Genomic DNA, 14,199 nt, shown 5'->3' with positions numbered 1-14,199 from the left:
TGGCAGATTCGATCTGTTACACTGCTGCTGAGACTCTGCTAAAGCCAAGAGTGTATTATAATAAAATGCTGCTGCAAGATAAGAGACCCCAGTAGCAGATCTAGACAAGTGGTGCTGGGGTGGAGAGGGGCTATAGGCATAGCGAGCAAACCGAGCTCCGTCTAGTTGGCCCGGCAACTGTAAACTGTAAGAAGTGATTGATTGGGTTCTGAACCACTGACGAGACAGCCAATCAGCGGCATGTGAGAGTTTCATGACTGAACTTGGCATGTCACCCATGGAATTTCACTGAGCAATGGTAATCGTGACCACACCTTAAGAGTAGGAAAGTGTTATTGGCAGTTGAAACCAGTGGTGGATGAAGTACACAAATCTTTTTTCAATCTTACTTGAGTAAAAGTAAACAAGTACTTGACTTTTAATGCAATTCATTTTTTAAATGAAAAAGTACAGACAGAGGTTTATTTTGTATATACCTGTATACTTTCATATTTATTTTATATTACATATTTTAAATATAATCCTACTGCTCAAAATCCCTGAGGGAGGGGGAATTGCTGGGTGTGACATCATTATGAATCGTCAAGTAGCCAGCACTCGTCAGTATGGAAGATTAGTGGATGCAGATACACATGTATTGGTCTGAAAATTAACGTTTTATTTTACTACTAAAACTTGTCATACACAAATCAAGACATTAAATGTATTAAAATATCAATTTAGGTCACTGATAGGCTTCTTCATGTGTGCAAACAAATTTGGGGTGGGGGAATATAGCATAGTACTTCAAAATATGGAAAAACTAAATATATGCTAACAAAGAATATAAAAACAGTTGTCACACAGCGAATGTATCAAATTTGAAGAACACTATGCAAATATACTAGTTTTATATAATTTGATCTGCTATGGCAGCGGGGAAGATGCATGGGCATTCATTTGCGTTATTTTAATATTATGTTTGGGGTTGTTTTTTTTTTAGCTAAAACCAACCCTGTTGAGATGGTGATGTGGAGATGTCCGCGTTCAAACATTACAGTGGGCTGCCTTTAAACAACTCGTCCATTTACAGCAGATTTTGTTGACAAACTGCTGACAGTTGTGACTTAAATAATAGTATCTTATCAATCCTAAAATTCGGCAGGTGTAACTTACTATTCGCACCACTGGTCGCGCTTGCACTCAAGTTCCAAGAATCTCCCGGTTCTTGGCAAATTTTCAGTCAGACTTGTGAATTCAGTTAACTGGAGACTCGCTCTGAATGGGTCATTCGACTCGACTCGAGAACAGCTGCAATTGGATCAGTCCGATTCGCGAATGAATCGTTTGGTGCGATTGGCGAACCGATTTAACAGGCTCAAGAATCAGCGCGTTCACAAATCGGATTTCTTCATGTTGATGGTTTTTTTAGGAATTGTAGTGGAGTAAAAAGTATGATATTATGCTTTAGAATGTAGTGGAGTCAAAAGTAAACGTTTCTTAAAATAAAAATACTGCAGTACAGATACTTGAAAAATGTGCTTAAGTCCTGTAACAAAGTAAAAAATACTTTGTAACTGTCCAAAATGCCATTATCCAAAACAGTTAATAAATAAACATGCATCCCAAAGCAGATGTGGGGATGACCATTATCCAAAAGTTTTAAACATGATGAATTGCAGAAACGGGACCTAAATTAAGCATGAGCGGTTGGCAAGGAAACCATTATAAATTGGTAGTGGGTGTACACGGAGTAAAATGCTGCGGGACTGAGCGCTTGATTGAGACTCTCAGCAGACCTCTAATTCAAACGGCCAAAAATCTGGAATAGATGTTTGATCTGGAATAGATGATTTATTCCGACTTACATCAAGGGGCGGCTCTGGAACGTCGCCAGGTCCCCCGGGGCCCCCCAGCCCAAAGCTGTCTGTGTGCATCCGGGGATTCTGGGAGGAGTTGCGGGAGTGCATGGGTCCACCGGGGCCACCCATGTTGGAGTTACCATGGAGAGCTTGATGCTGCTGTTGCTGCTGCTGTTGAAGGGGATTGTGGGAAGGGTCCATGCGACTAGAGTGGGTCATCTTTATTCAGCAGGGAAAGTGTAAAGAGAAAAAGAGACGGTCAGTGAAGCTGGAACGCACTGCACAGTAATTTGAAGTGTCTTGTGCTTCGTTTGGAGCGTGTGTGACGGGGTGGGAAAAGCAGCAGCTGCGAGTGACAGACAGGAATGCTGTACGAGCTGTTTGAATAGCTCTTATATGCAAGTGACATACGTGGATGACAGAAACCAAGATGCCAGGAAAAGACATTTGGGTATCCATTCAGCACAATACATGCAGCAAACTAGCCATGCTATTTCAAGTTGTATAGTCAAATTAATTTATGGATCTACATGATAATGCTTAAATCTGCAAGCTAATTGGTGACAGACAGATAAACAGATGGATAGATAGGCATATAGATAGAAAGGCGATAGATAGATAGATAGATAGATAGATAGATAGATAGATAGATAGATAGATAGATAGATAGATAGATAGATAGATAGATAGATAGATAGATAGATAGATAGATAAACATATAGATGGGCAGCCAGATGGATAGATGGTAGAGGTCGACCGATAGTGTATTTTACCGATATATAGATAACTAGGTTGGACCGAATTGGCCGATAACCGATTAACCAACCGATATTTTTTTTAATAGATACTGAATGAAAAACAAAATCCGAGTAAACTAGTGCTGAACTACACTACAAAAAATAGCTGAACCATGAAAATGTACTGCACTTATTAAATGACAAATACATAAATGTAAATATTAATGTATTGATTATACCATGATCATTCATGTTAGTTCATAGTGCATTAACTAATGTTAACAGATTATTTATAACAGAAAATGTATTAGTAAATGTTGAAATGAATGATCTAACAATGAACAATACTTCTTCAGCATTTATTAACCTTAATGTTACAAAATGGACTTATTGTAAAGTGTTACCATTTCATATAAATCCAAACAGTCATGCTTAAAGATGGCCATCTTTAAATATAGACAAAAAGGCCATAGCATTGAAAATAGATCCATATGTATATTGTATGTACACGTTATTTGCTTCAGTTTTAGAACACTTGATTATCTAATCAAAATAGCAAAATGTGTTTTACAGTGATGATAAAAAAAGAACGGAAATTGGATGCATTTCTGATTTGTTTCTGTCAGCTGCATGAACATCAATTTGCTTTCTCACGTCACTAGCTAGACTAATGCAAACAGATGGTAACAATCATGACATTAAACATTTGAGCCTGTATTGTTTGAACTGTTTGAGGTACTACTAATGTTAGAGTCCTCTCAGCCTCGACAGCAAACATACTGCTGTTCTTTCTCTATTAATGCAGCATCTAGTCAACAAATTTATAATGAAATGAAATATGTAGTGTAGTGTACTGTATACATACCATTTTGTTGTCTATGCTTTAAATCTGCATCTGAAGTGTCCCGCTCTGTGCAGCGCGCACTCTCGCGTGTCAAAACAAACTCCACGAAGCGTCAGTGATAGTTTATTTCGCCTCTAGAGGCCGCTCTTGTACTGTATAATGACAGCGGACCCTTCTCAGCCGTTCCAGCAACGGACGCAACCCGAAAAAAAACTAACGGTAGGGTTTTTGGCCGATAACTGATTGTTCCAGTAATCAGTTATCGGTGCCGATTAATCGGCAAAAAACAATCAATCGGTCGACCTCTAACAGATGGACAGATGGATAAATAGATAGACAGACAGACAGACAGACTAATAGACAGACAGATAAACAGACAGACAGGAGGATAGACAGACGAATAGACAGACAGATAAACACATAGACAGATAGAAGGATAGACAGACTTAATCAATCCCTCGTGGTAAAATTGTATTAACAGGAAAGCCCACCTGTCCTGACATCGGGTGTCCCACAGGTTTTTCAGGGGTAAGGAGCCCACTCGGCAGGTCAGCCTGGTAGGACAGTGGGGGCGGCCCGGAGGAAAACTCCCCAAGGGTTGGTGTGCCGGGAGCATTGGGAAAGTCCGAAAAGCCTGGTTGGTTAGAGTATCCTGAGCCACCTGAAAGATGTGCAACAATAAATCAAATCAACTGGAGGTCAAAATGCACTTCATCCAAATCTATTACGACTCCAAAGCAGAGTATTCAATAATAAAATGCTAACTGAAAATTTTTTATATACACATAAATGGTCCCTATGAGGCCTTTACAATCAGATGTGACAACTACCTTGGCTGGGATAATCAGGCGTGCTGCTGCTGCCACCTTGTGGCAGAGACTGGTAGGGCGAGGAGGCCGGGCCCAAAGCTGCAATCATCTCCATGACGCTAGGCAAGATCATATGACTAGGGCTCAGGGTGCGACAGCGTTTCAGGGCAGGGCCGTCTGGGTCCTCTTTAATATGCAGGTCTGGTTTCACCGGGACTGGCTTCCAGCTGCACACCGGATCAATGGTGATCTCCTCATAGTCCGAACTAAACACAAGGAGAAAGAAGGTAAAACTAAAAATACAGAACACACTGCAACTTATTTATGCCAAGATTAGTTTAAACTTAGACAGGAAGGGGATGTCTGACCACCTCTGATGGACCACAACTCAAAGAGTGCAAACTGGACAATACTTGTGATCGTCATGCGGCTAATTTTGGAAAATGCGGCAACCGGTTCTTCCTTGGAAATGCTTATTAAAACAGCCTGGGAATTTGTGCACTCTGATTCTGGGAAATTGGGTAGATGCCAGCCAATCACACGGGATAGGCCTATTTCACCCAGCTCTTGCCAATTTTGTGTCATATGGTGAGCGAACAGTCCATGTACGGTCCACGGACTGGCAGATTATAACTGATAGTAGTATAATTTAGGATATCTGTATTGTCCAATGAGAGTTTAGATGCTAAAGAGGTTACATTATTGCAAAGAAACTTACTTTTGGATGTAGATCAGAATGCCCAACATGTACTGGTCCACTTCTAGTCCCTCCAGAAGAGCTGTTTTACTGCAAGGAACAAAAGAGTTTGTTAAACTGTACAAATATGCCAGCTTAAAACCATGTGAACCCATGGGATGCTAAAAATAATATTCATAAAAATAATGTTCTAATATCATTATTAATACAATAATATTAATACATATTTGTTAAAAATTCTATGCTATTTTGTCTACATAAATTAAAAATAAAACAAACTAATAAAATTAATGTTTAGTAAATTTAGGCATCCAAACGTAATATATAGTGTGGATATTCATTCTGAGATTTGTTAAAGATTACATTTAGCACTGTTATTAAATTTAGAGTTTTTCATAACTTTAAGTGAGTGTTGTGTGATGACAAAGGTGATCAAAATGTAAAAAAAAGAAAATAATTATGCACAATGCCTGAAATTCTGTAATAATCGGCAGACAACTGCTACAGTATGGATATATTGTGCATCCCTAATCATTTTCTAAGTTTTAAAATAACAAACATGGAATGAAGATAAACAGCAAGAGGAGAAGAAGGTTCTTACTTGCACACAGGACAACGCCAAGTTCCTCTCTCACAGTTGAGCTGCAGGTAGGATTCCAGGTCAAAGCACTATGGACAAACAAAGACGTTATTTACCACAGAAACTCGCTTTATGGTGTCATGTGATTTAAACTTAAGTTGGCGTCCCTCCTCACCTGTATATGTCTGCAGTCGTGGCCCCTGGCAGGAAGCTGGATGCGCCGGAAGGTGATCGGACACTTGAGCGAGACCTTGATGGCCGTCTGTTCCACGCCGTCCTCGCCGTTAAGCCCGGGAGTTCCTGGGATGGTTCCGCTACTGAAGTTCCTCTTAACTGGGGAAGAAGATGAGAAGGATGAGTTGTCATATACAAAAGTTTGGGATTGGCCAAAATATTGTATCAAAAATACAAAAAAAATTTAATATTGTGAAACAATACAATTGAAAATAACAGTTTTCTATTGTAATACATTTTAAAATGTAATTTATTCCTGTGAGCAAAGCTGAATTCAGCATCATGTTTTCAGTGTCACATGATCCTTCAGAAATCATTCTAATATGCTGATTTGCTGCTCATGAAACATTTCTTATAATTATCATCAATGTTGACAACAGTTGCGCTACTTCATATTTTTGTGGAAAAGTGATACATTTTATTCTTTGATGATGAAGAGACAAATAGAAATCTTTTGTAACAATAATGGGGCTTCATTGTCACTTTGATCAATTCAGTGTGTCCTTGCTGAATTAAAGTATTTTAAAAAATACTTAAAAATATATCTTACTGCCCTCAATCTTACGGATTTTAGAGTGTGTGCAGAAGATCGTGGCGTTCACTCACTCTTAGTGACACAGTGCTCTGCTGGCAGGAGCCTCTTCTTCATCAGACCCTGAAGCACAGAGCGCACAGACGGCCTGTGAACCAGCTGCAGCACGAACAGATGAGACTATGGGGGGAAAAAAGAAACAGGAAATGAACACTGACCCATATAATACACTTGTTAGTCGGGCTGTTTGTAATTAACTAGAAGAAAATGTACGATGTGGATCTTTGTACTTACACAGCAGCAGGCTGTGACCGTTATCTGGATGGTGTTGCGCCCTGGCTGGCACACTTGCTTCAGGTAGAGGGGTTTGTGGGAGGTCTTGTTGTCCCCGCGCTCAATTGTGAGAGGCGTGGCGTTGACGCTCACCTGCACCGACGCCGGCCAGTTGGTGTTCATCTGCCGGTCTTCGTGGTGGTAGCACTTAAATTGCAGCTCCAGGTCAGGCCTGTTAAACACATGATGGGCAAGATTAAACACTGAATAAACACCGCCACATTAAACACTCAAGGGAGAGATGTTGCACGCTGACCTCATCATAAGTGTCTTATACACAGAGTCTCGCAGCTGGAAGACGTGGTTGCTGACGGCCAGGTTGTGCTCCAATCTAAAGGGCTCCAACACCACCCCATCCCGTACAGGGAAGGTCAGACGCAGGTCATCACTGGGGTTTCCTATGGACAGAAGAGCAGAGATTCAGTTACAGAGGTGCCACATGCCTTTTAATCCTATCTCATATGGCAAGAAACAGACACCTTGGGAGAGAGACAGCAAAAAATTCCAGAAACTTCTAGATGTAGCCTAAAGTTAGTAAATGCTATAATTGCTTAAATGTTAAAAATGACAATTTTCTTTTATATTTCTCTGGATGATCAAATGTTTTGCTGACACAGCTCTATCTTGTAAAGTAAACAATGTCATGATACCACATTTCAGTCCATTTTTTATTCCCCAACAGATAGCAACTGGGGGTTACTGAGATGAGGATACTAGTACTAGATGTGATCTCAAGATGGAGGTCATCAAGAAGCAGTGCTGTCATTGTTAACAAATGAAAACTATTCAAAATCTTTAACTGATTTATTTTTAAAGAAATGTAGCCTTGGCAACTAACTTTTAAAGTAATAAAATGAATACGAATACAATAAAAATAAATTAAAGCTAAAAATACAGAGTAAAAATGACAAAAGCACTTAAATTACTATATATATATATATATATATATATATATATATATATATATATATATATATATATATATATATATATATATATATATATATATATATATATATATATATTATAATTGTATATAAATAACACTAACATAACACAATTATGTGGCATAAAACAGAGTTGTCGTCTTATGTGAGGGAGCATTAATTTGAGAAAATGTGCTTTGGTAATGTGACGGTTTTTTCAGTAACAACATACAGCGATAAATAGTTCACAATAAAACCAGTAATGTTGAGCAAATATGTTTAGTTAATTTCTTCAAGTGATAAAGAGGGAAAAAAAACTTTTCCCCATGTGATAAGCATTTAATGTTTCCATTTATATCACAGAGAATTATAAACACGGATTCCAGAGATAAGAGGAGGGGTGTTGGCTTACAAGAAGTGCCGTGTGTTACCTGTAGGGGGCTGCAAAGAGTTGATATTAGGTTTGACGTCATGGAGGAAGGGCGATTTGACGTCTTGACCGGGGGACATATACGGTATCGAACTGCCGGGGGTCATGGGAGGAGTGGGGTTTCCTGGGAGAGGAGAGCTGGGATATCCTGGCATCGCACGTCCGGGCTGGGAAAAAAAACGTCACGTGTGCAGGCATTACAATCTGCGGCCAAATTATCTTTACAGTCAGATTTTCATAACCGATACTCTGCAAAACAGATTCAGCTGTGTGGAGTTTGGACCCTGTGTGCCGAAGTCCGATCGTGGTGCTCACGAAATGGTGAAATATTAACAGGCAGCTCCTAACGACTCACGTTTCACCAAACACACATGCATGAAAGAGAGGACACCAACCCCGTTGACAGTGGCCTGGCTGAAGGTGTTGTACCCAGCTCCCGTCACTCCCGAGGACAGGCTGTTGTGGCTGTTGCCCTGTCCGTTAAACTGGTCCGCCTGTTAAGCAAACACAACTCTTTCAACATCAGACTTAAAACAGAGTGAGTCAACCCAACCCCCGGTTAAGCATAGTTTTAGAGAGCTCAACGCAATGCATTCATTGGAAATTAGCATTGCAAAGCACACTAGGTTTTGGAACAGACCCTAAGCATGCACACTACAGGGATATGACAATGCTGATAATCTAATACTGTAATTCCAAACCCAGCATGGAATTTAAACCACCTAGGTTGGTTCGTCTTTCACTGGTACTACCAAAAAATCTTTTCACGACTAGTTGCCTCTTTAAAGTTCACTGCCGTATTCGTCAGTATCAAATGCCAGTGTGTTTCTCTAAAAATGGCAGCTTGTTTGTCACTAATACGGACAAAAGGAACCTGTTCTTTGGGAAACATGATACCACTTGCAGCCTGAAATGTGTTGCAATTTGCAAGTGAAAGCTTTCTGATAGCTTTCAAACTGAAAAAAATATGACTACAATTTCAGAAAGTACCTAAATTTGGTTACTAGTTTGGTTGCTAACAGGCTATAAGCACCTTGATTTAAAGTGTCTTGCTTATCCGTAGCAGGGCTTTTTTTTCAAATACTAACTGTATGTATGAGCAATAATACTGATGATCTTTGTACCTTGTAGTATTGGCTGGGGTTTCCTGGTCCTGCAGGATACTGGCCCATATTAGGTTGCTGGAGGGGCATTCGGTGGGTTGGGTAAGACGGGGAAGGAGCGGACCGCTGCGGCCCGGGACCATGGTACTGCATGGGTTGGCCTGGGTACGGGCCCCCAGCTCCCATACTGGGACCGTACTGCTGACCCGGAAATCCCTGAAAAGTACAACAGTCATTCCAGGATAGAAGCAAGTTGTCAGCACTATGCTCATATTTTTAGATTTTTAAATTAGGTTTTATATGTTAGATGTCTTTAACATTAGTTTGCAATATTCAGGGATGGAGCTAGGGGTGGCCGTGGCCAACACTGACCGAAGCTTGGCCACATCGTTCACTATTGCCTTTTCGGTCTTTTTTATCTTGAGAAGAATTGAGTTAATTTAGACAGAACAGCTTTACGACCACAACACATGGGAGACTTTTCAGGCGCACACAATCTTCGCCTCAATGCGAGGTGAAAATCAAACAAGGTCGCAAAAACTTCAAAAATTGCAAGTTTTTGTTATATATGCTTCACATTTATAAACGTCGCCCTCAAATGCATATACTGCTATGCGAGCTCACAATATAAGGTATGAATTAAATGTCATTTTTTTTATTCTGTAATCTAATGCACAAATAAATGCAATTCCTGTTCATTTTTACTCGAAGACAGCCACCATTTTGCATTAGTTGGCATAGTACAAATGGAAATGGATAAATTATGCAACTAATTATAAGCACCAAAACAGTCTAGAACTTTATAGTCGAATTCATTCTTTTATGTTTGAATAATGAACATTTCTGTGCCACCCCAGACTGATTGCTTGCCCCTGCCTGGCCACCCCCATGTCTATGGTGTCTTATAAGCCGTCTAGCTCTCTAGGTTTTGGAACAGAGGTACTGTCACATCTGAAAGGTCAAGTCGGTGAACAGCGAGTCTCCACTCACATCGGAGTTGTAGGGGCGTTTCAAGCCTTGCTGGTGGCGTGGAGGACCCTGCTGGCCTCCTGGGTAGACGGGATGCTGGGGCAACCTCTGGCCCTGCTGTGCGTACATGGGTCCCATGGAAGGGGGTCTGGAGCCGACCATTCCGGAGGGGGCCATGCCGGGCGGGCCACGGGGTCCAGAGTGCGACAGGAACTGGGTGTTGTAAGAGGAAGCACCACCCATCTGCAGAGAAAAACAACACAGAGATCCACACCCATCAGAACCAGCGTCGGGTAACAATGGCTGGAGACGTGCCTGCTGCCGTGACTTATGGCCGTCAGGCCCTGGGCATGAAAGGGAAACGGCAACTAGGTCACCACCGTAAACAATCAAAGTCCTGTGTGGCCGTGATGTCTGCCGTCTAAACCCAGGCAGACAGGCGGCATGTGAAATCTGTTGGAAAAATGAGGGGAAAATACTTTGCCTTTTTTTGTTGCAATAATTAAAGCCATGTTTTTGGAATCAGGGCTCGTTTATCTGCATTCGTCCAGCAGGGGGTGATTTGAGCGCAATGAAACTTGAGGTTACTGTGTGTCACACAAGATTGCTGAAGTGGAGTGCAAAGCATTTACCACAAAAAAATTATCGGCAATCAGGTTAACAGCATGAGAAAAACGGAGATATTAAACAAGGGGACACGATTTATTTCCAAAACATTTAAGCATGTCGAGATCCATTTCAATGACCTTCCCTTTAGTGCACTCCTCAACAAAGGTCAACCGCACATAATGTGAACACAAACAAGTTAGGTCGCTTACAGGCCCGTAGTTCAGCTCCTGGTTTTGCTTCTCCTGTATCGCGGCGACTGTTGCCGTGGCGGTGGCTGTCGCCGTGGCAGCGGCTGCGGCCACAGCAGCAGCAGCGGCCGCTTGGGTGAAGTCGGTGGGCGGGCGGACTCCATGGGGTGGCATCCCGAGGGAACCCCCTCCGTTATTGGGGTAACTAAAGAGGATAGACAGAAGACAAACAGGTTATGAAGTGGTTCCCATTCATGTTATAAAATGCTCAATAATGTGACCCGGCATATTTGCAGAAGGTGCCGTAAGTGGAGCTGATAATTCACGTTGTCGTGGCAGCAAGGTGTTCCGTGAATGGTCTGGCGAGCCAAGGGGGATGCTAACTGCTCCGAGTCAGTGATTCAAAAGATTTATTGCGATGCAAATTGATCTTAAGGGACGCAACCGTGTGTGTGTGTGTGTGTGTGTGTGTGTGTGTTTCTGTGAGTCAGCGCAGGGGTGGGACATTACAGCGCACACACATCCCCCACTGTGGTGACGTCCGCCAGCTGCCTGACGTCATGCAACTCCCACGAGGAGCAGAGTCTAAATACAGCCACACAATCACACAGGCACTCATAAACGCAGACCGCATGGACAATATTTGCTTTCTCGCTCAAGCTTTTCCTCACCTGCCGCCATATCCAGGCCCGGATGGGTATCCCCCGCTGGGCCGGCCGTACATGCCCTGCTGCATGTAGCCCTTGTTGGGCTCGGGGTAGCCCTGCTGGCTCATAAACTGAGGGGAGTTCATTCCCGGGCTGTTGCCAGGCATCATGTGACCACCGGCTGAGTTTCCGCCTGGACCCATGGGAGCACCAAAAACCTGGCAAAAACAAGAGGAATTTTTATATATATATATATATATATATATATATATATATATATATATATATATATATATATATATATATATATATATATATATATATATATATATATATATATATATATATATATATATATATATATATATATATATATATATATATATATATATATATATAATTATTATTATATAATATTGTCTCTTTCGGGTGGAAACCCTGTATCTCCATGTTTCCATTCTCCATATTAAATTTTTTTTCCTTAAATCATTGCTATTGATCACCCTTTACATCAGACTGGGTTTTGCAAATATTTAACAAATGAAAATATTAAAAAGAGCTTGGTGACTAAACCTCTTAACTACTAACTTAAAGGAACACACACTGACTTTTTGGGACTTTAGCTTCTTCATCGTATACCCCAGAGTTAGATAAGTCCATACATACCATTCTCATCTCAGTGCGTGCCATAACTCTGTCTGACACACCCACCGCTAGCCTAGCTTAGCACAAAGACTGGAGGTAAATGGCTCCAGCTAGCCTACTGCTCAATAAGAGACAAAATAACGCCAACATTTTCCTATTTACATGTTGTGATGTGTATAGTTACATCGTGTACTAAGGCCGATGGAAAATGAAAAGCGATTTTCTAGGCCGATATGGCTAGGAACTATACTCTCATTCCTGCGTAATAATCAAGGAACTTTGTGCCATATCATGGGTGCAGCGGCACAATGATATTACGCAGCGCCTGAAAATAGTCCCCAGCACGCTCTCTGTGCAAGCAGGTTGTCACGTTGGTTATGCCTATTTTCAGGCGCTGCGTAATATCATAAACACATCACAACATGTAAATAGGAAAATGTTGGCGTTTTGTGACTTATTGAGCAGTAGGCTAGATGGAGCCGTTTACCTCCAGTCTTTGTGCTAAGCTAGGCTAGCGCTGGGTGCGTCAGACAGAGTTATGGCACGCATGGAGATGAGAATGGTATGTATGGACTTATCTAACTCTGGGGGATACGGTGAATAAGCTAAAGTCCCAAAAAGTCGGCATGTTCCTTTAACTCTAATTGGAACCGTCAAACCTCATAACTCCACCCGCCGCCTCTACTGTGAATTTGTACCATCTCTGCTTGTTTGCAATGCAAGGGTAAATAAAGAACAGGATATTTAAATAAAGTACAGTGTTTTCTTTACTCCACAAACACTAATATATATATATATAAAGACTAATGTATTTGAGGAGCGGAGAAGAGTGTCTTAGTCTAGCATTTGTCATTGAATCACACTCAAATAGCCTGTGTATAGAACTTTACCTTTAATAATATGAGATTTTGGAGAAAAATGAGCACCCACATACCTACAGTAAACTTTATAACCTGTAAGTTAATGCAAATCTTAATTATGGACAAAACACTTATGTCTGAAATTTGGTGATCAAACCTTTAACTCCATTTGAGCTTGATTTTGGAAACATGTTAATAATCTGATGTAGGGCTGGGCGATATATCGCATGACATTGTTAAGCGCATCTCGTCAGTAAAGCCGGTTCCTTGATTAGTAGTAAATCGCCATCACCTGCTTTCAGATGGAGCCGCATTAACTATACAGAGCCGTAGTTCACTTACAAGCAGAGTCATATCGCATTAATTATTGCAGGCGATACGTCCGTGATAATTAATGCGATATGGCTCAGCTTGTCAGTGAACTACGGCTCTGTATAGTAAATGCCGCTCCATCTGAAAGCAGGTGATGGCGATTTACTACTAATCAAGGAACCGGCTTTACTGACGAGATGCGCTTAACAATGTCATGCGATATATCGCCCAGCCCTAATCTGATGCCACATGCAAGTGTCTGACCATACAGTACATAAAGCCACAATATCAACTTTGACAACGAACGCAGTTAATTTTTTATTTATTTTTTATATATAAATACAGCGTTTTTTCCATTTCCTGAAAAGTAGTGTTTTTGGAGATATGAGGTCTTGATAGAGATTATATATATATAAAACTTATCTTATAACTTTATTTTAAATATAAACAGTGTGTTCAAAAACATATTAGTTATTGCTGAGGTTTTAAAATTGTGAAATTTCACTGGTATCAGTATTAATTGGACAAGACCAAAAGAGATGATGTTTTGATTCAGGGAGTGAATGAGTTATGTTATTTATATGTATTAATAATATATATTTTTGAATTATTCATTAATTCTTACAAAATATAAACTTAACTATAAAAAGAATTTAACATTTATTAATTACTATAGTTATATAAGCATTAATGAGTATTTCTCAATTAAACAACAACAACTCTGAATGCTGATTAACCTCTTAACAAGCGCCCCATTTTTGTGGAATTTTTTGAAAACGATATACCCAAATGAAAATGTCTGCAGCTCTTAAACCCTATGGTCTATATTCATAAACCTGGTCTTATTTTAAACTAGACACTTGAAATATTGCTACCCAAGAGTCATAATAACTCAAAGTAATA

General features: G+C 40.5%; 1 protein-coding gene across 2 annotated transcripts in view; it reads right to left on the bottom strand.

The window, feature by feature from the left end:
- The window catches only part of zmiz2 (zinc finger, MIZ-type containing 2), a 58,581-nt gene that overhangs the window by 4,195 nt on the left and 40,187 nt on the right, over positions 1 to 14,199 (bottom strand). For both annotated transcript variants that reach the window (XM_079805000.1, XM_079805001.1), the window contains exons 4-18: positions 11,504 to 11,697; positions 10,854 to 11,037; positions 10,057 to 10,278; positions 9,088 to 9,282; positions 8,359 to 8,457; positions 7,965 to 8,130; positions 6,864 to 7,005; positions 6,569 to 6,779; positions 6,349 to 6,454; positions 5,684 to 5,841; positions 5,530 to 5,597; positions 4,950 to 5,018; positions 4,253 to 4,497; positions 3,914 to 4,083; positions 1,848 to 2,060 (exon numbers count right to left, since the gene is read on the bottom strand). In XM_079805000.1, the coding sequence (XP_079661126.1) occupies positions 1,848 to 2,060; positions 3,914 to 4,083; positions 4,253 to 4,497; positions 4,950 to 5,018; positions 5,530 to 5,597; positions 5,684 to 5,841; positions 6,349 to 6,454; positions 6,569 to 6,779; positions 6,864 to 7,005; positions 7,965 to 8,130; positions 8,359 to 8,457; positions 9,088 to 9,282; positions 10,057 to 10,278; positions 10,854 to 11,037; positions 11,504 to 11,697 (2,442 nt within the window). The remainder of the gene's footprint in view (positions 1 to 1,847; positions 2,061 to 3,913; positions 4,084 to 4,252; positions 4,498 to 4,949; positions 5,019 to 5,529; positions 5,598 to 5,683; positions 5,842 to 6,348; positions 6,455 to 6,568; positions 6,780 to 6,863; positions 7,006 to 7,964; positions 8,131 to 8,358; positions 8,458 to 9,087; positions 9,283 to 10,056; positions 10,279 to 10,853; positions 11,038 to 11,503; positions 11,698 to 14,199) is intronic.

Source organism: Gobio gobio (genome assembly GCF_949357685.1).
Source record: "Gobio gobio genome assembly, chromosome: 22".
Lineage (NCBI taxonomy): Eukaryota > Metazoa > Chordata > Actinopteri > Cypriniformes > Gobionidae > Gobio > Gobio gobio.
The sequence above is the reverse complement of the archived record's forward strand: the minus strand, read 5'-3'. Positions and strand labels throughout refer to the sequence as shown.